Genomic DNA, 26,335 nt, shown 5'->3' with positions numbered 1-26,335 from the left:
TGTGGTCTTAAATCTTTATTAAGTATCAAATTTTCTCCAATGTAAGTTACATCCCAGTTGTTAAGTCTGAATAAAGAAGACAAACCCTTATATACAAGTTGTTAGACTTTAGCTTAACAAATATAGTACCTTCTCAAAATTAGATTTCTTTTAAACTTTTATAAACAAAAGCATAAAAACGAAGATCAGTACTAAATAAAGCATTTTTAAAACAAATATATAACTTTAGAAATGACTTTCAGAATGCTAAAGTGAATAACTGGAGATTCCTTGAATGCTGCTAATGGCCCACTCTGCCTGAAGCTCCTTTAGACCATTTCTCGGTTTCTACGAATAGCACAGCAAAGGATCATGCTGAAAATCATACCGAAGATCTAAAAAAAGAAAAAGACGCACAATTGGCAAAGTTTCTCCATGAAGAATACCACGAAGGAGATCAGTGAATTAAATAATTTTGGTTTAGGTTAGAAACTGCAATGGTTCAAAGCCAGCGATGGTTTGGAAAGCAGTTCAGCACCGCTCAATTTCTGAAGTGCCCTCAATCCTCCCATCTTGCAGGAGAGTAGATCACACCAGCCACTGAGCTTCACAGTGTTTGCCACTGCTGGTTTTCTCTTGCAGGCTTTCCACCGTTGGGCAATTGGGCCTGTTGACGGCTTTTACACGTAAGGGCCTTCTTGGTGGTGGCGCCCGCCCTGTGGAACACCCTCCCATCAAAGAGATAAACAGCTATCTCATGTTTAGAAGACCTCTGAAGACAGCCCTGTTTAGGGAAGTTTTTAATGACTGGTGTTTTACAGTGGTACCTCCGGTTAAGTATTTAATTCATTCCGGAGGTCCGTACTTAACCTGAAACTGCTCTTAATCTGAAGCACCACTTTAGCTAATGGGGCCTCCCACTGCCGCCGCACCGCTGGAGCACGCTTTCTGTTCTCATCCTGAAGCAAAGTTCTTAACCTGAAGCCCTATTTCTGGGTTAGCGGAGGCTGTAACCTGAAGCGTATGTAACCTGAAGTGTATGTAACCCGAGGTACCACTGTATTGTATTTTAAATCCTTATTGGAAGCTGGCCAGAGTGTCTGGGGAAATGCAGCCAGATGGGCAGGGTATGGATAATAAAATAAAATAAAATAAAATAAAATAAAATAAAATAAAATAAAATAAAATAAAATAAAAATGTTCTTACAAAGAACGCCATGCTTGGCATTATGCAACATGCAGCTATATGCCAACCTTATGGAAAATGCTGCTACTTACCATCACCACACCAACACCAATGCCGACTGCTCCAATCACATTCAGCTTTTTGGTGAAGACTTCCTCAATAACTGTAGGGCATGCCTGGAAGAAAAACCAATCCTTCACCTTGTGTACTCTTCTTATACATTAGGGCAGTGTTTCCCAACCGGTGTTCCGCGGCACACTAGTGTGCCGCCGAACATTGCCTTGTGTTCCGTGGGAGGGAGACGGGCTGCTCACCATACCCCGCGTCTCGGGCGCAGCAGCCGGCAGTCCGAATGCATCCCGAGCCGCGCTGCTCTCGCCTTGCCTCCTTCTTCGCGCCTCCTCCCGGCTCGCGCGCCGTCCCTGCGCGGATCCGTCCAGCCTCCGGCCGCCCCCGCCGCCCCCTCCTCTTCCTCTCCTTCCCCCACCCACCAACCCGCACGGCGCGCTCCCACCGCCCCCGATGGGCGCAACCACTTCCGGGTCCGCTGCAGCCGCCCCTTCCCCGCCTCCGGCAGCCGAAAGTCCCCCAGCGGAGCCCGTCTGGCCGCTCCCCCCGCTCCCTGCCCACCTCCCGGAGTTGAGGCGCCCTCTTTCGTTGCTTCGCGGGGAGGGAAAAAACTTTAACTTTTGTGCGTCCCTCCCGGCGTGACGCTACGCGCTGACGTCACGGGGCGGGGCTTTAATGGTGGTGTGCCGCGAGATTTTTTTCCGGCAAACAGGTGTGCCGTTGCCCAAAAACGTTTGGGAAACACTGCATTAGGGCTACCAGACGTCCCTGGTTCCTGGGGGGGGGGGACAGTCCCCGGATTTGCAAATCTGTCCCTGGGAAACATGGCAGCGGCAACCTCAGCAGTTGTGCAAAACATATCATATGAGGACTTCCGGTGAGGAAAAATGGCAGGCGCCACGGCAGCTAGCAGCTCCTGAAGCCAGCCAGAGCCAACTGCGCTACCAGGCCGGCTGCCACTTCTGAAGGGGAACCAAGGATGTCCGGTGGTACAGATCTCCTGCCCCCTGCCCCCTTTGTTTTGACTGATGGGGGAGGCTCAGGAGTTGTGGGCGGCCGGCCGTTGCCCAGTTTTTTAAAAAAACTCTGCACATTTATGTTTCACAGGGTGCGAAAGAAGGGCTTTGCACCTTTATACTGTTAGGATATTTCCGTTCCACCTTAAAAGGGAGCAGGATGTTTTGTGTCACAGCCTGCGTATTTCCTGTTCACAGGATGTTTATGTTTGCTATTGCTTTCATTCTCTCTCTCTGTCTGAGACACTGTCGCAGGCAGTCATGTTTTTCTTTGTTCTGATCAACGCTGAATAAAGCTTGTAAATAATGCTCTCCGGAGTGCGACTTCTGCTGTGATTATCTGCTGATAGAGTGTGCATGAGCTCTAGAATGTGGCAAGTTTTTTTCCTAGAAACTCATGTCGCTAATCGATGATACTGCGTGTCTACGGGAGATCGATGGATGTCCGGCAGACGGCTTGGGGCCATGATGGACTTTATCTCCCTGGCAGTATCCCAACATATACAATATGCATGTGTGCTTGGGCACACCATCCCCACTACTGACTCTCTGTTGCTACTCAGCTTCAAAAAAAAAAAAAGGGTCCCTGGATTCACTGGGGGGAAAATCTGGTAACCGTATTATACATGCAAGCACCAAAGAGATGGAATTTGCCATATTATGCTGAGACTTAGTAACACGAGGCATGTCCCTATCTGCGGCACAACAACATACCTGTAGCTGAATGGTTTCAAGGATACCGCTCTGTTTGGGACAAGTGTCTTCAATTGCTGCCTCAATAACCCCTGTGAGGCCACAGCAGTTCAGCTAGAGCAGAGAGAAAAGTTACATTTCAGTTGTGTTTCAAAATACGGATGAAACCTACAAGTCAACAGATCTGGGTAAATTATCAGTTTGAAGGACTTTGCTGAAATAAGATCTTTGGAGATTATTCGAAAACGTGCCTTTAGAAAAACCTACAAACCATGGAAGCCTCCTGTGCAGTAAAACGTCTCTAGAACTCAGTATAGTTATGCTCTTGCCCAGATTCGGCCAAAGAACAACTGCATGTAGATTCACACTTCCATGCAAGTCATCTATATGAACGTGCACTGGAAACACCCCACCCCACCAGCAGATGAAGATGGATGAAGAGACTAGAAGCTGCAGGTGGAAAACTGTCTCACAGCTAAATACAAAGACTGGGAGACCAGGGTGCCTGAGGCAATTGGGCGAGAATTCCCAGAGGGACTTCTCAGAGCACCAGGACTGATCCAGCCAGCGTCTGGACCCTCAGCTGAGCTTGAAGAATCAGATGTCTGCCATCACACAAACAACAGTCCAGCAGTGCTGGGAGCACACCAGGCGGGAGGCTGTGGAACAAAGGAGGAGGAGGGCCTGTCTTCAGGCCAAAGGGGCTGGCCTTTTGTGGTTCTGAAACAGTCTCTAGGGGGTGAAGCCTGGAGGAGGTAAAGGTAAAGGGACCCCTGACCATTAGGTCCAGTCGTGGCCAACTCTGGGGTTGCGACGCTCATCTCGCTTTATTGGCCGAGGGAGCTGGCGTACAGCTTCCGGGTCATGTGGCCAGCATGACTAAGCTGCTTCTGGCGAACCAGAGCAGCACACGGAAACGCCATTTTACCTTCCCACCGGAAACAGTAGACCTATTTCTCTACTTGCACTTTGACGTGCTTTCGAACTGCTAGTTTGGCAGGAGCAGGGACTGAGCAACGGGAGCTCACCCGGTCACGGGGATTTGAACTGCCGACCTTCTGATCGGCAAGTCCTAGGCTCTGTGGTTTAACCCACAGCGCCACCCTGGAGGAAGTAGTCTGGGGTTAAAGGCATGGAAGGCCTGCCTGCTCCCCAGCTTGGTCAGAACAAGCTGCTTACTTGGAGTTATCCGTGGTCCAGCAACCTTTGAGCAGCCTTGCGCTGGAATGGAACACAACACATCCAGACTACAATGAGCCCCATTGGTCTAGGTGGGAGCGACTGATGGTCATTCAAAGAAACAAAATGCAAATAGCACCCCTTTCAGATTAAAGGTAAAGGACCCCTGACAGTTAAGTCCAGTCACAAACGACTCTGGGGTTGCGGCACTCATCTCGCTTTACTGGTCGAGGGAGCCGACGTTTGTTCACAGACAGTTTTTCCGGGTCATGTGGCCAGCATGACTAAACCGCTTCTGGTAAAACCAGAGCAGTGCATGGAAACACTGTTTACCTTCCCTCCAGAGCGGTACATATTTATCTACTTGCACTTTGACATGCTTTCGAACTGCTAGGTGGGCAGGAGCAGGGACCGAGCAACGGGAGCTCACCCCATCGCGGGGATGCGAACCGCCAACCTTCCGATTGGCAAGCCCAAGAGGCTCAGTGGTTTAGACCACAGTGCTACCCGCGTCCCAGATTAAGCTGTTGCAAATTGGGACTCCTGGCTTTCATTCCTAGCACTCGCTGGCTCAGTGGAGATGGGGTGTTTTTCAATCTCTTAGGCATGGTTAAGAGATTTGGAAACTCCCCCACCCCACCCCCCAAACTCACAAGCGCCTCCTCCCCTCCCCCACTTCAATTCTCCTCCAACTACGGACAGTGTTTGTGACGGATGCAACTTGAGCATCACTCACAGTCGCTTTTAAACACGATTGGTGAGGATGTTAACATCAACTATGGGTAGCACTTGTCCGGGAGGGGGAAATACAAACAGTCGCATCATGGATAAGTGCTCTGAACTGGTTACAGAAGCAAAGAAAATAGTTGAGATCTGATCTGACTTACCGCGGCCTGAATGGCTCTCAGTGTTTCTTTGGTGGCAGGTTCCCTTCTTTTGTCATATGCTGATTTGTAAAAGTCCTGCACCTCCTTTACAATCTAAAAACCACAAACAATATAATAATTCACCCCAATAATGATGACAGTGGTTACATTAATCTTTTTGCTTTAAAAGGAGAAGCTGGAATATGCTGTCTACGAAGAACCACTCCTCAGAATCGTCGGTTGCAGGATGATTAAGGTCTGTGTGGAGATAAACTTTAACCAAAAGTATGCTTTATGGAGATCGAGAAGCAATAAGAGCTTTTGGAATGGCGCAGCAATTAATTCAGAGTCGCCATCTTGCCAAAGGATTTATAGCCTAGAAGCCGGGAGGAGGAACGGACTTGTTTTCAGACTGCATTCCTGGTGAATCTCCTCAGAGGTTTTGAGAAAGGAGGCAGGTTGGTGAAGATTAATGACGCTAAGACTGTTTTGATGTATGGAAGTGATGTTATATGGAAAACGTCTGGATATGGCTATTGGATAAAAAAAAAATATCCACGCAGGATTACAAACTGTTCTAACCAGCTTGTGGAGACTATCAGAGGTCACAAAGAGAAAGGAAAAATATATGAAAACAACAACAAGAGATGTGGAAAAACAGTAAGAAAGGACTGGATAGTACTGTGAACATCATAAGGTTAGATTTGTGGACGTTAAAACAGCAGTAAGAAGCAAGAAGTTGATTGGATCCCCTTCGGAACTTGAAATATGGGTACCCCCAACAAAAACTTAAAATTCAGCTGTGTAATTTGGAATTTATGTAATTTGGTTTGATTTGATGTGATTGGTCGGTTAATAAAAAATTATTCTTTAAAAAAAAGGAATATGCTGTCTACGACATGACTGCTGGAGTTCTTCAGGCTAATCTCCAAAACATTCCTTGCCCTCCCCGCAAATCTAACTTGGCCATATCTAGGGGCTTAATGTCTACAGAGGGGCAGGAAAGGAGGACGATAGGTGAAAAGTACTTATGTAGCTTTGAATTCTCCGTTGGGGTTAAAGCAGAAAACCGTGGTTGCATCTAGGTCTAAGTGGTGTGTACCGCATCAATCAGATGTGAGGGGTGGGGAGGCAGCCCTATTCTACCAAAAAGGAATGCTTGGAATAAGGAAATATGATGTACGCTTTGTGCTATCTTAAAGACTGACAGGTTTATTATTGGTTGTCAGACTCGATTTGGGGGACACAGCTTTGTCTTGGTTCCAGTCCTTTCTGGCCAGGACAGAGCCTGTTGGTGGTGCTAGTGGATTGCTGCTGTATCTCATGGCCTTCTGCTTATGGGATGCCTCAAGTTCTATTCTGTCCCCCTCAGTATTTATTATTACTACTACACTACTACTACTATTACTACAATTACAGCCCCCATAGTAAACCACTGGGGAAAATCACCTGGAGGTTTCAGCTGCCAAGTCCCGAGAATACTGGTGACCCAAAACTCTACTTCAAGTTTCTATCTGCTAATCCTGAGCAGATATCTGGAGGCAGAATTTTGGATGTATAATTCTGTTATAATTCTAGATGGCATATAAAATCAACTTTAAAAAGATGTCTGCCTTACCTTTTCCTTGTTTGAGAATCCCAAGATGGCAGCAGCTACTTCAAGGGCAAAAATCACAAGAAGGAAGGTAAAAAACTAGAAGCAAAGGAGACGAGAGAGATTTTGAGTAATGTCATGGCTGAACAATGGTTTATAAAACCATGAGATGATAATACTTAAGAAGTCTATAGATAGGGCTTTAGAATGCTCTGCGTGCTTCGTAAACTATCTCCGTTACCCTATCACAGTCACCTTCCAAGGCTGGTTAGTAGGCTCAGTGTAGCAGTTCATGTAAGACCACTAAGGACATTGGAGGAGACATCGGAACGAACGGCTTCCTAGCTCACACTTGCACAGCCCAATCCTACGCAGCCAGAAGTTCCACTTTGTTCAACAGGACTTACACATGCATGCTTAGGATTATTGTGATAAATGCGTATAAAGTGCTTTGACTCCGTTGAAAAATTCTCAGTGCAAAAACAGAGATTTCTTCTCTTACCTAATGAGCATGTTACTGCTAAACACATCTGTGGACCCTAAGTGACGTTTCCCCAATACAGTAAGCCTGTCACTTAGGCAGGGGTTACCGTACTTTTCTGTGTATTAGTCAGGGTCCCCCCCCCAAAAAAATAATGTTAAGAAATGGGGGGTGGGTGTCTTATACATGGCCAGTGCATTTTGTTGAGTTGGGATTTGTTGGTCTGTGGTGTCATTGCTGGCTTTGACAAATTCTGGTGTCTATTTGCTTTTGCTGCAGTAATAATGTGTGCATTTTTTGTTTTTCATCGAGGAAGGAACAGCTGATAGGCGGCTTTTGCTGTGTGTGGGCAGGAGCGCTGCTTTGACGGGCGAGTGATTTTCGGCAATCTCCCCCCTTAAAGAAAAAGCTTAACAGCTCTGGGCAACCTCCCCCCATTTTCTTCAGTTTGAGTCCCCCCAAAATAGGGGTCATGTTATACACAGAAAAATACGGTCTGCTCTGGGGATCGCACCTAAAGCCAAAATCGCATATCATCAAAACACATTGGGTTCAAAAGCCAAAGTCATTACCCCCCAGAAACCTTGCCTCCTATTTTTCTTTTTAATGTCAACACACCTAAAGCTGAATGTGCACAAGTTAAATGTGCAATAAATTGCGGGTTTACTGCGTTGCATTTCTTCAAGCACCGTATGTGAACTCTGTGATCAAATTATAGCCGAGTATCCATTTGCACACCCTACTTTGCTTGTTGCACTATATACGTACAGCGACCAACGGAATGGCGTCACTTCTGTTCCCGTATCTGGGAATTCCAAAAAGCAATGCCATGCACTGAGAAGCCTTGAGCCTCACAGACTTGGAGCTGTGCTCCACATGGGTACTTACTGGGAAATTCCATGGGCTACACCCAAAGCCTTAAATGGCTGTTCTAAATCATAGAAACCCATAGAAAGGAGGACAAATTAGGGAGTGGAAATAGTTCAAAGGCAAATTATATCAAGACTTCCCACATGGAAGTAGATTTTAATCCCCGGCAGCTCCGATTCAAAGGGATCCTCAGGTAGCAAAACTAGGAAAGCCTTCTTGGAGAACTTTTACTCGATGAAGTAGGGAGCACTCGAGGTATCCATGGTCTAACCACACAGGGGTCAGCAACCTTTTTCAGCCGTGAGCCAGTCCACCTCAGACCATGTAGTGGGCCAGACTATATTTTTGGAAAAGAAATGAACGAATTCCTATGCCCCACAAATAACCCAGAGGTGCATTTTAAATAAAAGGACACATTCTACTCATGTAAAAACACGTTGATTCCCAGACTGTCCACGGGCCGGATTGAGAAGGCGATTGGGCCGCATCCAGCCCACAGGCCTTAGGTTGCCTACCCCTGGCTCTAACGTGAATGAGTTTCGCCATATGTTGGAGGATCCAGTTCTGTGACATAAACATTGAAATCTAACTTGTGTTGGCAACTTTTGCACAGTGTGCATTCTAGGAGGAGTTTATGTGCATTGTGAAGGAAAGTAATTCCTTTTGAAAATAGGATCCAGAAAGAATTCAGCAGACATGAAAGCGATATAGCCTTCTTCCTACCGTAGAAACTAAGGCCATACTTACCAAACCAAGCATGCACTGGGATTCCTGTATCGCTCCACAGCATCCCAAGAAACCAACCAGCATTATGAGGGCACCAGCTCCAATTAGAACGTAAACCCCTGGAGGCAGACGGATTTTAAAAATCAAAACAGAGAAGATTTATTCTCAGCTAAAAAAAAAACAAAAAAAACACTTCACATTTTCCAAGTTTGAACAACATGAAGGCTACCAGCTACACTGCCACTACTATTTATGTATTACATTTATATGGCACTTTTTCTTCCAAGGACCTCAAGGTTGTGTACATGGTTACACTAACACCATTATTGTTGCTTCTTTAAAAAGAAAACACTACTAGCAGTGTTTCAGAACAAGTTTCTGTAATAATGGGTTTTAGGTGGTGAGTGCAGAGGACGGGGGGAAGGCTATTTTGTCTATTCCCATAATAGAAATCAGTTGCTTCTCTTATCACCAGAAAAGGTTTACAACCGTCCTTTTTAAGAGTATTTCCCTCCTGACTAGAGACTCCCTCATGACCTATCAAAGGTTATTTATCAGTTGTGCAAACCTTAATAATCCAGCTTCTGGACTCATCAAGACCCCAATTGCATCTGCAAATGTTTGCAAGCAGCCAGCACCTTCAACTCCTGCAGTCGGCCAGACAAAATGGCCATTCTCAGCCAATGGCCTTTAGATGACCACTTTACTCATAAAGAAAGATCTTTGCAATATATGTTGTGGAGGGCTGCCCTCAACACTTCTGCGTCACGGTACCTCTGTCCTCCTCCTAAGGAATCCAGAAAATCCTCCGATTTTATTATCGACTTCAGCACTGAACTATCAGTGTGAGAGACGACCTTTCCCCTCGTGCATGACCTTTGGGATAGGCTTTCCGATATCTTCCCACAATGCTTGAGGCCAAATGAGAAAGTTATAACTGGAGAGCCATTAGTGCAATTCAAAGATGACCTATAAGGCAGAGCACGCCATCCACGTCTAGGGAGCATGGCATAAAATCCAGGCTGGTTGCAATTCCAAAACACAAGAGGTTTAGCTGATGACATGTACGTGGGGAAGAAGAAGAAGAAGAAGAAGAAGAAGAAGAAGAAGAAGAAGAAGAAGTCGTTGCTCAGCAGATCGAAACTTCTGCCAGACTGTTGCAAAATGAGAGTCAGACAGACAGGTAGAAGGTGTCAAGCAAGCAACTCTGCCAGGTACTGGGAGCTGTTCTTTTATTGAATATTAACAAGCATTGCAATGGGTGTGCTAGTTGCTGATTGGTTGTTACGAAGACAAAGAAACTCATTTCTTATTGGGTAGTATAATTACAAGGAGGGATTAAATAAGTATATTAATCTTCAATACATCAAAGGGTAAGAAACAACTTGAGCTCAGAGACTTATGACAGCTCCTTATCAAATTAAAACTAGAGATTGATTATAGCATGACTTAAAGCAATTACCAATGATTTAGGATAACATAAAGAATATATTTGGAAATGGGTAAACATGAACTTTTTGAACTGTGCACAATGAGGAGAGATCTTTGGTATGTGGCCTTGGTACGTTACACACTTAGTAACAAGAGAGGAGATTATAAATGAGATTTCCCAGAATGCAATAGGAAAGAAGCAGAAGCAAGGCTTCCCATGATACAACAGTTTATGTTCAGAAGACTTCCATTCACCAGACAAGGACTAGGAAACCAGTAACACCTTCATGGGGTTTGGATGGAACATATAACCATTAATAACTTTGCCAGTGTGTCAGTGGTCTGGGGATTATCTAAGAAAGAACTGACACTGGTTGGTACACTGGGGGGGGGGGAGGAAGCAAGGGAGAAAATCCCACAGACTTCTTTGTCCACAAATCCAATGTTTCTACAGCAGGACTGTCAAAAGAAAGGAAGGATAGCAATTTCCCTTTCTTCAAGGCATAGCAATCTAAGACCAGGATTCCATGCCTGGAATCATCCCCGCTCCAAAGTATTCTAAGGCTGCTTTTCTGGGAAAAACTAAAGATAAAAACAGTACAAAATATAATAATTATTTTACTATATTAATATTAAAGGTCTTTCCCAAGAGTGGCTTGGCTTGCTTTGTGCTAGCATCTCTTAATGTGTATCCTTAGCGGTGATGATGAGATATCAAAGTATCCAATTTTCTGCCAAGGGGTGGCATATCTACACAATTTCAGATTAGAAGTGCCATATCCTTTTTTAGGGTGCACACTAGACCCCCGTTTCCAGCTGGGAGATATATTTTTGCACATTTTTAGAGACCAAGGAATCTGAGATGGCACATATAAAAATTTTTCACTTTGTCAAGGGCAAGGAAATACCCTAATAATTTTGGTATCTATGTGAACAGGTCATTCCATATCAAGCATATTTACACATCTTATCATTGGTTTCCTTAGTCACTGTTAATACCGTATTTTTCGCTCTATAACACGCACCTGACCATAACACGCACATCGTTTTTAGAGGAGGAAAACAAGGGAAAAAATTCTGAATGAAACAGTGGATGTATCATTTTTGTGCTTCATGCTGTGGCCACAGACATGTGATCTGATGGTGAATTTGGGGTAGCTCAATGCAAAGATCCTGAGGATCCATGTGGATCCATGCTTTTTAACCACATTTTTGCACCATTGCAGCCCCAGGCAACAGTGGGTGTGTGATTTTTGGGGGGCAGGCTGCTATGTGATCTGATGGTGAATTTGGGGTGGCCCAATGCAAAGATCCTGAGGATCCATGTGGATCCATGCTTTTTAACCACATTTTTGCACCATTGCAGCCCCAGGCAACAGTGGGTGTGTGATTTTTGGGGGGCAGGCTGCTATGTGATCTGATGGTGAATTTGGGGTGGCCCAATGCAAAGATCCTGAGGATCCATGTGGATCCATGCTTTTTAACCACATTTTTGCACCATTGCAGCCCCAGGCAACAGTGGGTGTGTGATTTTGGGGGGGCAGGCTGCTATGTGATCTGATGGTGAATTTGGGGTGGCCCAATGCAAAGATCCTGAGGATCCATGTGGATCCATGCTTTGTAACTACATTTTAAGTGGGGAGTGAAGGAAAAACACAGAAGGGACAAGAGAGCGTTGTGCAGAGAAGCAGCTGGCTAAGAAAGCAGGAGAGGGATTTTACGGGAGGGAGGAAAGAAAGGCAAAAGTTTCCACAAACCGAAGCCAGCTTTCTCTCTCCTCCTGCATGTTTTCTGGCTGCCTGCGAGGAGCACAGAGAGGAATTACTAGAAGGAAAGACCTCTGCTTTCCCCTCTGCTTGCCTGGAGGGGAGGGGATTTGCCTGCTCTTTGTTCCGTTTGAGCAAACACAGCAACGAAACAGAGGAGGGTGGGCAGTAAGACCCTGAGGCAGAATGCAGGAAAGCTGCAACTTCCTCTTTTCAGGTTTCCCTCTCGGACACAACACACGATTGATTTTTGCTGATTTTTGTTCCTGCGCTCCCCTAATCGGCTCCAGGGACCCCCCCCCACATTCGCTCCATAACACGCACAGACATTTCCCCTTCCTTTTTAGAAGAAAAAATCTGCGTGTAATAGAGAGAAAAATACGGTACTTTTAAAAGCAGTGTAGGGATCAGGTGTACTGTTCATACCATTGAGCAATAATTTTACAACATACCTGTATAGAATGTATTGTTATTCTCCTCCTGATCAAAAATATCTTTTGTCTGTTTATCAAATCGAAGCCATAGTCCAATTGCAAGGACTGCCGTTCCTGCAAGCTATGGAGAAAGGGGTGGGGGACAAAAAAAGAGAATATTTTAATTATGTATTTTACCATTTTAGGTGTATAACAAGTCAATTTTGGACAGTCCTCAGGTATTATTGACTTTTTAAATACCCATATACATTAGACTAATTGGTTTTCAAACTTGTAGTCCTTTGGAAGCTGATATCATGAGAAGGGGTTCCCAGAAAGATTGCTTGTCATGGCTGCAGTGTTCCCCGGGTAGTGTGGAGAGCACTTAGGGTGAAAACACATGGGTCACCAATTAATATAGCCCTGTGCCCACAGGTTTCACAAAAACAGAGAAGAGTGAAACTGCATTTTTGTTTAAATGGCTGAAACCATCTGCCAAATCATACTGATCCTTGAGCATGCCAATACGTTTACACCTTTCGCAATAAACATGTAGTTTATGTAGAAATAAAGAGTTTGTAAGAACGTTAAGTAGAATTCTGCTGGGGTAACAGATATAAGATGTAAGAATTGCCTGATTCAGAACGAGAGAGGCCCATCTACTACCATCTACTGTTTTCAAGAGCTGCCAACCAAATGCCCTTGGAATCTCTCAAACAGGCCATGATCATCTGCTACAAGCAGCAGTATTTGGTCATTATGGCAGAACAGGAATTCTAGAAATCTTGGGTGCAAATACAGAATCCCAGGATGATTCTCTTTAAAAAAAGAGGGGTGGGGGTGAAGAAGAGAAAAAGCTTGAAGGGGAGCTGCTCACATATCTTTTGCCTCACATTTCCCCCTCTCCCCATCCCAAACTCTGAAATGTTACAGGTTTCTTGAGAGTGTCCTCAAGCTTTCCTAATTCACTGCAAAGTTGTTCAATTTGTGTTATGAAGGAGATTATTAAATTCTGGACACAATACTGCCATTCATTATATTAATAATAACAATAAACAACCACAACAACTCATCTACTACTACTAAATGTTTTAATATTCATTTCTCCCAAACTGGGATTCTGGGAAAGAATGTCAGCACTTTACAGCTTTCTAAGGTGAGCTTTCGAAGATGCGCATTCTGCTGTTGTGGAACATCTGGCTGAGCTGGTTGGGCCTCATTGCCACACTGTTATCTGCAAATGCTCTCTAGAACGCATAGCCAGCACAATGTACATTGCAGAAGCTTGGTAGAAGTCCTTCTTTTTGAAGGAAGCTGGTCACTAATCTTGTCATTGAGAAATCCCTTAAGTTTTTCAGATGGCAGTTTGAAACCCACAGACCCATCTAGGGTATGGAAGCACCAATGCCAACTCACGGAAGATCCAATTCAAGGACACACTGTTTCATCCCTGAAAGCACAATTATTATTGAGTACAAGGCGTTCCCAGGAGAAGGCCATTAAACCACTGCATAAATGGTTTTAAGAGAAGAATTTACAATAACGTGTCCTTGCAACATTTCAGAAATTTATCTTTTTATATATAAAAAAATTCAATTTACAAATGTGTGTTAATCCATTTTAAAGTCTTAGATATATAAAATAGGTGTTCATAAATGTACCAAGCAAACACATACAAATGTGGTATATCTGAAGAAGTGTGCATGCACACGTAAGCTTATACCAAGATCAAACTTAGTTGGTCTCTAAGGTGCTACTGGACAATTTTTTTTATGCTTTTATATATTTCGACATACAAATATGTAAACCACATGTCTGAAACCCACAGAAAAGTCCTGAAACCATTTTCTCTCTTCCAAATCGACCTCAAATATTTCTCTGCCTCCCCATTGTCTCTCTGCTCACAAATCCTGTCTCAAGGGCACATTTCAGATATGAATAGGGTGAGCCTGTGACCTGGATTCAGGAGTTGAGTAGTTATCATAACAAAAGAGTGGCCAGGATGCCCAGGTAATCCAATCAGGTAACCTAGCAGACAGGATAAAAACAAAGCACTCAGATTTCTGTTGTAGTCCGGCCCTTCTCTGATGTATTAAGGGGGACGTCTTGGGCTACACCCCTTCTGTGCTGTAGGTACGATGTATCTGGGGTGGTGGTCTTGAGCTACAGGGTGGGCAATTTCAAAGTCTATATAAGGGCTTGTCCCTCCCCCCCTCCTGTGTGTGTGTGTGTGTGGGGGAGTACCCTGTAGCAATAGCTTTAATAAAGATCAGGCTTACTAGCTGCTTTGCTTCTCAATACAGTGGTACCTCGCAAGACGAATGCCTTGCAAGACAAAAAACTCGCTAGACGAAAGGGTTTTTTGTTTTTTGAGCTGCTTCGCAAGACGATTTTCCCTATGGGCTTGCTTCGCAAGACGGAAACGTCTTGCAAGTTTGTTTCCTTTTTCTTAACACCGTTAATACAGTTTCGACTTGACTTCGAGGAGCAACTCATAGAACGCGGTGTGGTAGCCTTTTTTGAGGTTTTTAAAGACTTTGGTGATTTTTGAAGCTTTTCCAAAACTTTCCCGACACCGTGCTTCGCAAGACGAAAAAAATCGCAAGACGACAAAACTCGCGGAACGAATTAATTTCGTCTTGCGAGGCACCACTGTATTCTCTGGTTGGCCTCTGTTCTTTTCTCCTACCAATAGAGAACCTACAAAAGGACCTCTATAGGGCCTCTTGGGTACCCCAGAAGGGAAAAGGAGCAGTTTTTTCTCATAACACCTCCAAATTTAGGAACACAGGGAACTACTTTATGCAAGAGACCATTGATGCATCTAGCTCATTACTGTGGAGGAGAAATGAAAGTACAAAGAAATTGAAAGTGAAAGAAAGAGAAATGTATTTATGAGAAATGGTGGGTCCTGCAACTCTGGACTGGGTGGAATGTAAGGTCTGCATAAACTGATAGCAACAGCCATCTTTCACCAGACCACGTAGGCTCTGGTAGTTTATCTCAAGACATGATTATCTCCTAGGGGCAAACACATAAACAAGAGGGAGGAAGAACAGAAGATCTTGTTTTGTGAGTGGAAAATTCCTACTAGTAGAAACAGGAGTGTGTTTTAGCTGCTGGGTGTCCCATTTGCCTCATTCACATGGTGAGAGCAAGTGGGGAAGCACTGCAAAATTCTCACAAATGTGTCATTTTACTGACAACGGTTTCTGGGGTTCCATCGGCCACTCCAAACATCCTGGGTTGGGGGCTTGAATCCTGACACTTCCGTAACAGTGACCTGCTACATGTAAAGCAGATTTATACCTGAGCCACAGCCCTTCCCTTTGCAATGGCTTGCTAGACGAGACAGGAAGCATCACAAATCCAACAAGAAGGTGAAAATGTTTGTAACATTTGATATCTCCTCAAACGCTAGTCTTTTCCCAACGGAGGCAGTTCATCCTAGAAAAACCTGTACAGTGGTACCTTGGTTTACAATCATAATCTGTTCCGGAGGTCCATTTGTAAACCAAAACAGGTTGTAACCCAAGGCGCGCTTTCGCCAATGGGGCCTCCAAAAAAACTTGCTCGTAATAAAAAAAAAGGGGGGGTCGTAATCCAAAAAAATGTTGCAAACCGGGACACGCACTTCCGGGTTTGACGTGTTTGTAATCCAAAACGTATGCAAACCAAGGAACAACTGTACAATGAAAGGAAGGCTGTACCCTAGAGTACAGAGAAGGTGTCAGATTCAAGCCAGTGTTTGAAATTTGTCAGGCGCATTTTGCTCCTGGCTACCAAGTGAAGTTGCCGGGCCTCAGGATGGTGCCTGACACCATCTCAAGATGCAAGCCTGGGGATCCTTTAATCTCAACTGTTTTCACACGCTAGCAACACATCCTGTAGAATTCTGTTATATTTTATCTGCACAATCAGAATATTTCAGGTACCAAAAAGTCGTACAGTAGTACCTCGTTTTGCGACCGGGATCCCTTCCAGAGCCCCAGTCGCTGGCCGAAAAGGATGCTGGACAAAGCGCCGTGTCTGCGCGCACACACAGGGAGGTTTGCGCTTCTGCACATGTGTGATTTAGTGCTTCTGCGCATGCGCGAGCGGCGAACCCGGAAGTAACCCATTCCGGTACTTCCAGGTTTGCAGCGGACGTTCGACGGAACAGGTGCTTGACAAGGTGGACGCTAGATGAGGTACCACTGTATTGAAAAATATGACTTTCATCTATTTCTTTTATCTCACATTTAATTGCATTATGATCTGAACGTATTTTTGGTTGAATTTCAATTTTTATAACTCTAGGTACTAATTCGCTGGACGTCCAAACATAGTCTATTCTTGCAGCTGATTGATTTGGTTCTGCAAAATGAGTAAATTGATTTTCTAATATGACTTGCAACCCTGGTTTAAGGAGCCATTTGACATCTAGCTTATGTATCTGAGTTTCTAACATTGACTCAATCCCTGGCATTACCAGTTCAAGAGGGATATCAGTAGCAGGGCTGGGAAAGGCCTGTGCCTGAGATTTTGGTGAACCTCTGCCAACTGGAACGGATGGCTAAGTCTTAAGTGGAACTTAAGATATTGCTAGAGGGAAGAGACTGATGGAACATCAGGGGCAAACCTTTTCCACCTGCTTCACCTCACCCCTTGCCTCAGACCTTTCTAAGGAGCAGCTGCCACCTAAGTATTTATTCTTGCTCTCTCCAGCATTTGTTGTGAGGGACCGCACTTCTCCTTTTTTCCTTTTTCCAGGAACATGGCTGCATTGGGTTTTAAATATTTCTGAAATGTTTAAGATTTTGTTACCTTAATTTTTTATATTTTTTATTTTGTATTCTTTTTTGTGCACAGCCTTGGGGGGCTCTCCCCCTTTTTGGGCTGCATCTTATAAATAAACAGTAATGTAACATTTTGGATGAGAGTTATCCAGCGCTTTATCATTACGTGGTGAAATATCACATGTTACGGTTCCATGTGTGAGCTGACCCAGAGAAGGCAGCCTGTGAGGCAGGTCTAACAAAAGCAACACAACACACAGAGTCAATCCTTTAATTCTGTTAAGGTTTTTTTGTAGCTTGAAAACACCTCTGATGTGGTTCTCACTGAATATTCAAGAGTCACTGCAATATTCTTACACAAGTTATCCGCTGTGAACAGTGCTATATAAACCAGTTTCTCATATTTAAAGTCTCACGTGCATCCTCTGCACTTGTCAGCCTTCATGAAAAGAAGAAGGGCATCAAAAATGCACCAACGTCCTGATATGGAGGTGGTGATTAAAGGTAAAGGGACCCCTGACCATTAGGTACAGTCGTGACTGACTCTGAGGTTGCGGCGCTCATCTCGCTTTATTGGCCGAGGGAGCCGGCGTACAGCTTCCAGGTCATGTGGCCAGCATGACTAAGCCGCTTCTGGCAAACCAGAGCAGCACACAGAAACGCCGTTTACCTTCCCGCTGGAGCGGTACCTATTTATCTACTTGCACTTTGACGTGCTTTCGAACTGCTAGGTTGGCAGGAGCAGGGACCGAACAACGGGAACTCACCCGGTCACGGGGATTCGAACTGCCGACCTTCTGATCGGCAAGTCCTAGGCTCTGTGGTTTAACCCACAGCGCCACCTGCGTCCCCTGGAGGTGGTGATTAGCAGCTCTTAAAGGAGATCTCAGCAGCTACATGGAGAGAAGTTTCACACATTGTCAGTGTAACAAACTTTACAAGTTTTTCCTTCCCTCTTCTGGTTGTTTGGGAGTGCATAGCTCCCCTCTCCTTCACAGTTGCTAGGATAAGTGGATGGCTCTACCAGACCAACACAAAGAGATGCTGCAAGGTATCAAGTAGCTCAATGGCCACATTCAAGTCTAACATCCTCAGGTTCCTGAGCGCTACCCAATCATCTGGGCACAGGGCCACAAGGAGGAGGAAACTGGAATCATCTGCTTCCATTTGCAAACTGGAATCATCTGCTTCCATTTGTAACCACTGAATGAATGCCATTTCATTCAAACTCAGCACAAACTTAGTTCAAAACAAATGCTCTAGTATAAGGAAAGTGTGAAGTAGGTTTCACATGCCCCAGTGTAACATCTGAACCAGGTCAGTGTGCTGTGGCATGAAGTTTTCATTGACAACACTTTATTGCATTATAAACACTTCTTAAGAAGTGATCCACAGCTATCTTGGTGGGGCAGGTAAGGTTCCTGGTGTGTTTAACCACAACTTGGCAATTAGGAAAGCAGGATAACATCTTCCCTGTAGACAACACCCTCTCTTCTGAAGCACACGTTTCTCCTACTGCTTCTGGCTACAACTAACCTGGTGTAGACAGTGATATATCACATAGAATTACTGCATTTCTGAAGAACTGTGGGCTGCCTCGTTTGCTATTGAAGTTGCTTTTTAATGTCCATCGGCTACAAACAGTAAAACCTAAGGTGGCAGTAGGAGAGGAGAGAGAAAAAGGGGTGCAGTGTTGCGGAGCCTAAAGTCTTAGATGAGACAAGAATCGGAAGATATCATCTGAACTTCTTTTGCAGTGCACTTTGTGCATCTGTCTACACAGGGGAGCCACAGGAGGGGAGCCGGAGGGGAGTAGCTTAGACCTCTGCTTTTCTTCCTCTCTTTGCAAAGCCAAGCTGGCTCAGCAGCCAGGATGAGTATCAACTTAGCAAATTTCTAGCTCTTGTGATTTAGCGGGACAACGTAACCCAAAGAACATACATACGTAATTGTCCTTCAATACAGAATCACACTTCCAGTTCAACACGGCTACTGCACACATGTGAAATGGAAGGCTGAATGCATTTTGGCACTCCATGTGCACTTTAGACAAACATTATCGACTCCTCGGAAAGAAAGTTAACTCTCAGTGCGAGGAAAGGGGCTGCAACCTCAGGGTGGCAAGACTGCGCACAATAGAACAAACAAGGCACCTCAAGAATAGTCCTAAGAGGCAGAACAGAGATGGCACGTAAGAATAGATGGTGCATGAAAACATTCCACGTGACTCTGCGGATATCATCCACGCAAGTCTTGAATAAAAGCAACCCAAGCTCTGCCTGCCACCCCAAGCCTTAACTTGCACCCACAGTGCAAGTCTAAGCAGGGGAAGAATTGGTTTCTGGCACAGTATGAGAAAAGCTGGCCATGCCTGACAAAGGATTGATGGTGCAATTTATGTTCAGAGGGTGGAAATAACCTTTTCAGTCACAAAGGAGAGAAAAACCACATGGTGCCACAGAATTCCTAGGAATGGGCCGGGACTGGATTAGAGTTATGCTAGGATATCCAGGGGACGCGGGTGGCGCTGTGGGTAAAACCTCAGCGCCTAGGACTTGCCGATCGCATGGTCGGCGGTTCGAATCCCCACGGCGGGGTGCGCTCCCGTCGTTCGGTCCCAGCACCTGCCAACCTAGCAGTTCGAAAGCACCTCCGGGTGCAAGTAGATAAATAGGGACCGCTTACCAGCAAGAAGGTAAACGGCGTTCCGTGTGCTGCGCTGGCTCGCCAGATGCAGCTTGTCACGCTGGCCACGTGACCCGGAAGTATCTGCGGACAGCGCTGGCTCCCGGCCTCTAGAGTGAGATGAGCGCACAACCCTAGAGTCTGGCAAGACTGGCCCGAACGGGCAGGGGTACCTTTACCTTTTTTAGGATATCCGGGCACACAGTAATTTGATGATTGTGTATTGATTTCATAGTTGTAAACTATTTAGGAGCCATTTTAGCGTATACCTATAAAACAAATAGATGGTGATGGCACCTAGAGCTTTTTGAAATATGTATTTCAGCCCTGTGCTGCCCAAAAAATTATATTTTTCAAATCCTAGTGCAGGGAAGATTCCTCCATAGCCAGTGGTTAAGGTCCTAAGTAAAAGGCAATTGCCAGCTTCCAGTTAAAGCTGAGAAAGACAAATGAGGGCAAAATAATCACAGAGAGGGATCTGAGTGCAAATGTCAATATAGATCAATACATCCTATAAATGATGTGGGGGGGGGGCAGAAGAAGAGTTACTCAACAGCTTCCAAGACCCTAGCACTGCACTTAAATAGGGCAAGTGGTATTTTCCCTTAGCAATAAAAAATTAGCTCCATATTGGTCTCCTTGTGTACTTTTGCCCTAGATAGCCAAACGTTGCTAGAGGTTAATTAGGCAATTTCCAGAAACTTGGGTAATATTCTTTCTGTGTATGCACCACTAAGCAACTTTTACAGCTAAATGATGTTTGATGAATTTCCCTGTTAATCACTGACACCTATTTGCCTTTCCAATATGTAAAAGGGAGCCTTTTTCTAGACAGACTCACCTTTCAGGCTTAACGGGGACATCCCTTGTCTCTGCTGAACAAACATGGACACTAAGGAATCGGGGAAGATTTCCTCTAACGTGTAATTTAATCCAGAGAATAAACACTTGCAGGCTAGGCCAGTGCAAAATGCAAACAGAAGTCTGAGAATCACTTTGGGGCCTCGTGGAGGCGGGATGTTGCTCAGGCAACAATCTTTGGCATAAATGCCCCTATTCAGACAAATATAGAAAAAATGTCCCTCTTTTCATCAGAGACATGTTAGAGGGCATGCACTTTTCCATGCAAGTTCTAACCTTGGACATAACTTCACTTGGTGTTCGGAAAACTTGCTCAGGATTGTGTTGTACGCATAATTTGGCGAAAATAAGGACAATATATTTTTACCACATTTTGTATTAAACCGTGTAAATATATGGCATATAAACAACTTTGCTGATCTGCAAGCACTTTCGTAATTGATAAATTTCAATTTCCCACACCCAGCTTGGAGGAGACTTAGTTTCTCAATCCATTTCAGTTGGGTTTTAGACCTAGTTTTGGTACAGAAACAGCCCTGATCATCCTGTGGTAGTACCCATGCCAGAAGAGCTAAGGGAGCTGGGCATGTTTAGCCTGGAGAAGAGGAGGTTAAGGGGTGATATGATAGCCATAAAAGGATGTCACATAGAGGAGGGAGAAAGGTTGTTTTCTGCTGCTCCAGAGAAGCGGACACGGAGCAATGGAGCCAAACTACAAGAAAGAAGATTCCACCTAAACATTAGGAAGAACTTCCTGACAGTAAGAGCTGTTCGACAGTGGAATTTGCTGCCAAGGAGTGTGGTGGAGTCTCCTACTTTGGAGGTCTTTAAGCAGAGGCTTGACAACCATATGTCAGGAGTGCTCTGATGGTGTTTCCTGCTTGGCAGGGGGTTGGACTCGATGGCCCTTGTGGTCTCTTCCAACTCTATGATTCTATGATTCTAAGAGAGATGGGGAGTAGGAGCGTGTTAGTTCTCCTAGACCAGTGGTATCCAAACTTTTCTCAAAGAGGGCCAGATTTGATGAAGTGAAGGGCCATGAGGGCCGACCAAAAAGGCCAACCTTTTTTTTTTTAGGATTCAAGTTCTTGAGCTTGAGGGCTGAAGTTGTTGAGTTTTTTTTAGGATTTTACCCCATTACCCCAGGAAATAAACTGCCACAGGGGCCGGATTAAACTGACCAACGGGCCGGATTAGGCCCCCGAAACAAACTTTGGACATGCCTGTCCTAGACCTTTCAGGGGCTTTCCACACCACTGATCATAGTACCCTTCTAGATTTTGATCATTGGGATTTAAAGGCACCGCTTTTATGGTAGTTGCCTTCTGATGACCGGTGCTACAGGACAACTCTCCCATTCCTTAGTACGGGGCAGGGTTTAATCTTGCTACCTATGCTTTTTGACATATATTGTATATATGGAATTGATTGAGATGCAATAAATATGTGGATATCAACTTCATTTCTATTTCTCATCTAATTTAGGTAAGTGGTAGTGACAAATGGGAGCTGAAGCACACTAATAGACTGGATGAGAGCCAACACACTGAGGTTTAATCCCGCTAAAACAGAGATGCTGTTAGTGGGTGTTTCATCCTGTTTTGGATGAGGTTGTATTCACTGGGTTAACGTGCCTGTGGGTGCTCCTTGAACAATCTGAAGATGCCGTTTACCACCTTTGGCTGGTTCACATGCTATGTACTGATGTGGACAGAGATGGTAGTCTATTTTGCACTGGACCACAGGCTATTGTTGTAGTACAGGCATGGAAACAATTCACTGTCTTGATCGAAGCATTCCTGTGAAATCCATAATTACCAGTTCATACTTGGGGGTGGGGACTGCGACAAGCAAATCTACTTCCTGAATACATGCACCTCACAGAATCTCCCACTATCTCCCATCTAAGGCTAGAGGCTACAGCAGGGACGTGGGTGGCGCTGTGGTCCTAAACCACTGAGGCTAGGGCTTGCCGATCGGAAGGTCAGTGGTTCAAATCCCATTGTGAGCTCCCGTTGTTCGGTCCCAGCTCCTGCCCACCCAGCAGTTCGAAAGCACGTCAAAGTGCAAGTAGATAAATAGGTACCGCTCTGGCAGGAAGGTAATCAGCGTTTCCGTGCGCTGCTCTGGTTCGCCAGAAGTGGCTTAGTCATGCTGGCCACATGACCCGGAAACTGTCTGCGGACAAACGCTGGCTCCCTCGGCTTGTAAAGCGAGATGAGTGTGCAACCCCAGAGTGGTTCGCAACCAGACCTAACCGTCAGGGGCCCCTTTACCTTTTTTAGAAGCTACATCGGGCTTTCTCAGCCTAGGCCCTCCAGATGTTTTTGGCCTACAACTCCCATGATCCCTAGCTAGCAAGACCAGTGGTCAGGGATGATGGGAATTGTAGTCTCAAAACATCTGGAGGGCCGAGGTTGAGGAAGGCTGGGCTACAGAGCCAAGCCTCTTATGGTCCAAGCTTTATAGAAACGGACAGACTGTGGACATATTCATGACTATTCTATACAAGATCTACACTTCTCAAGAGGTCCAGGGTCTACTGCATGAACTTTTCTTGGTGAAGTAGAGATTATAGTTTAAAACAAATCACATCCATATCCTACAAGTGAACATTTCCACATTTCTAGAGGCAGCTTCCTCTGTGCAAGACAAGAGGAAGACATGACCTCATAGGCATTTATTTCCACATAGACAGTAAACAGGGATGTTTGTGACAGCAGACTGACCACCCGCTCATGTCCCATGTGCAGATTATGCTTTACTTATGTGTCTTCACTGTGACACAACCACAACAGGTTTCAACATGGAGGAACCACGCAAAGCCGCCTTTCTGTAGCAGCCAGTTCTGCTGAATCACAAGGGCCCATGCTTAAATCAACCAGGACTTCTGTGGGTGCATCGTGCCCCAGCATGTTCAGTGTAGCTCGGAATACATACTCAGTAATCCTTTACAAACAGCCTTATTGGAGATGTATTGTGCATGTACTGGATAAATGAATGACTACTCAAGAAAATCTGCATTTAAAGGTTTTTACGTTGCTGTACTCCACCCTGACTGGGTGAGAGTAAAACAGAAATACTGTACAAACAAATATAATTAAGAGATTAGGGGTGAAACGAAGTGGTAAGTCTCATGCCGCTTAACATTTATACAGCATTTCAGATTTGTCATAGCTCGTCTGTCATAAATGTATAATGTACTATTAAGTTAAAATGTGAGCTGCAAGTAGAAGTACTGGTGAAATTATCAGAACCTTTAACTAATGGTGCACCTCTGAAATGCTGTATTTGTGTGTGTGTTTTAATGTTTTACTGAATTTTGCATTTATGGAAGTACAGTGGTACCTCTGGATGCGAACGGGATCCGTTCCGGAGCCCCGTTCGCATACTGAAGCGAATGCAACCCGTATCCACACATCGCCACGTCCACGCACGATGTCATTTTGAGAGTCTGCGCATGTGGTGAAACCCGGAAGTAACATGCTCCGTTACTTCCGGGTTGCCGCGGTGTGCAACCCGGAAATGTTTAACCTGAAGCTACTTCAACCTGAGTGTAATAAAAATAATTCATAAAAAAGGGGTAAAGATTGCAAGATGTAGTAGGTGGGAAACCTGCTCGGAGACAGAGAAGAGACACTTATGAAACCCAAGAAAATCACAATTTGGTTAGGATTCTGACAATTACACTACTTTAAGAATATAGTGCCTCAAAGTACGGCATTTCTGTTCATTGTACATCAAAGATAATTCATCGTATCTTTCTGAAGCTTAGCATGGATATCTACCTCTTGTTGAATCAAACTTCAGTAAAGTTGCTTGTTGTTGTTTATTTTAAAAAATGGCTGCCTTATAGTACTTTTAACATTTTTGCACTGAAGCACTGCTTTCCCACACTTGTGAAATGTTTAAATGTCCCTTCCCACTTTTATATCCCACTTTTCTTCCAAGGGGCTAAAAAGAGTTGTACAGTCATACCTTGGGTTGCGAGTGTGATTCATGCAGGAGGCACGTTCGCAACCCGCAGCATTCGCAGCCTGAAGTGCTGCGTCTGAGCATGCATGTGACACTATTCGGTGCTTCTGCGCATGACGTCATTTTGTGCTTCTGCGCATGTGCGAGCTCCAAAACCCGGAAGTAACCCGTTCTGGTACTTCCGGGTTTGGCGCGGTCTGCAACCCGAAAACACGCAACCCACAGCATTCATAACCCAAGGTATGCCTGTACATGGTTCTTCCTCCTTTGGATTTTATTGTCACAACAACCCCATGAGGTACATTAGGCTGAGGGTATGTGACCTAGCTTTATGGCCGACTGTGGGTTTGAATCCTGGCCTCCCAGGTTTTACTCAAACAACCTAACCACTACACCACACTGCCAAACAGGGCCAGATTTAGGTTTGATGAGGCCCTAAGCTACTGAAGGTAACAGGACCCTTTTTATGTCCAGCAGTCCTTTGTCAACAACAAATTGTCGCTGTTTTTTGTGTTGAGTTTATGCTGTATGGTAATTTATGGACCTAATAGGTATCTAAAGCCATTTGCACATAACAAATAGGAGCCTACAAAACACAAAACACTGTTGCTGTCTGTAGGTTTTACTTTATTTGTTTTTTAATCTTATATTTTGGAAATGTACATCCAGGTGTTTTTTCCTTTAAATTTTTTTGGGGGGCCCTAAGAGAGTGGGGCCCTAAGCTATAGCTTGTTTAGCTTATACGTAAATCTGGCACTGCTGCCAAACATTGTGCAGTGGCATATGGTAAGGTAAAGCATGTAAAGGGTATCTTTTGTAATGGGTTAGCCTTAATGTTCTGATAAATTGAATAAACTTGAATCATTGCTTTTTTGGTTTCACCCCTGGATGTGTGGAAGAATTACTCTGCAGTTTTAAGCTTTGCAACCAGCAATTATGAAGAAGTTTCCTAAAAGAAGACAACTATTCCATTGAACCATGTAAGACATGTGTATACTATTGTAAAATGATTTACAACTATTTGAAACCGATAATGATTTCCAAATAAAGCTTTGAAGATAAAATTATATGGTTGTCTATCCCCCCCCCCCCCCAATTACGTATTTTAGTTCAAAGATTTGCACTGTTCGAAAGCTTTTGATATCTCAATGCTTTTTTTCTGGGGAGATGCAGGGGGACGCATACCCCTAAACATTTTGTGAATCTAACAGGAGAAGAAACTTAAAATTTTTAGTTTCTCCTCTAGCACGGTGAATCGTCAGTTTCATTGCTACCCCCAATGGCAGCCTCATTTCCTTTCCCAGTATTTTCTGAGTCTCAGACAGAAGCAGGCGTTTAATGTGTGAAGCAGTGTGGAATGTGCATGTGTGGTGTTTTACTGGTGCGAGTTTGGCCTCACTGAGGGGCTGTATTTCGTTACGAGTAGGAAAATTACTATTTTTCATCAACACAGCCAGCAAAGAAGTGTAAAGTTAATGACGACTCTGTGTAATATGAGGTAATGCATGTTCATTGTACTTTTGTCCATTTACTGTATTTATTTTCCCCGATTTGAATTATAAAATGGAGATTTTCTTGAGTCACAATGAGAGTACCCCTAAACATTTTTTTTAGGGGGGGGAGCACTGGATATACTTACGCAGTGCATGAAATTTACACAGCATACTTTTTGGGGTTTCCTTACAACACATAACTCAAAAAATGATAAATCAGATAGCAATAAATTTTGGTGCACCTGCACACTGGGTGCCAGCACTGCGGCAGAAA

The 26,335-nt window shown here is 44.5% G+C and overlaps 1 protein-coding gene across 1 annotated transcript in view; it reads right to left on the bottom strand.

The window, feature by feature from the left end:
* Nucleotides 1–26,335, bottom strand: part of CD9 (CD9 molecule) — a 32,474-nt gene continuing 6,139 nt past the window's right edge. The window contains exons 2-8 of the mRNA XM_081191916.1: nucleotides 12,309–12,411; nucleotides 8,681–8,778; nucleotides 6,607–6,681; nucleotides 5,010–5,102; nucleotides 2,965–3,057; nucleotides 1,258–1,341; nucleotides 1–374 (exon numbers count right to left, since the gene is read on the bottom strand). Of these exons, the coding sequence (XP_081048042.1) occupies nucleotides 309–374; nucleotides 1,258–1,341; nucleotides 2,965–3,057; nucleotides 5,010–5,102; nucleotides 6,607–6,681; nucleotides 8,681–8,778; nucleotides 12,309–12,411 (612 nt within the window). The 3' untranslated portion in view covers nucleotides 1–308. The remainder of the gene's footprint in view (nucleotides 375–1,257; nucleotides 1,342–2,964; nucleotides 3,058–5,009; nucleotides 5,103–6,606; nucleotides 6,682–8,680; nucleotides 8,779–12,308; nucleotides 12,412–26,335) is intronic.

The sequence above is a fragment of the Podarcis bocagei genome (assembly GCF_964188305.1).
Source record: "Podarcis bocagei genome assembly, chromosome: 4".
Lineage (NCBI taxonomy): Eukaryota > Metazoa > Chordata > Lepidosauria > Squamata > Lacertidae > Podarcis > Podarcis bocagei.
Note: the sequence above shows the minus strand (reverse complement) of the source record. Positions and strands in the feature narration are given on the sequence as shown.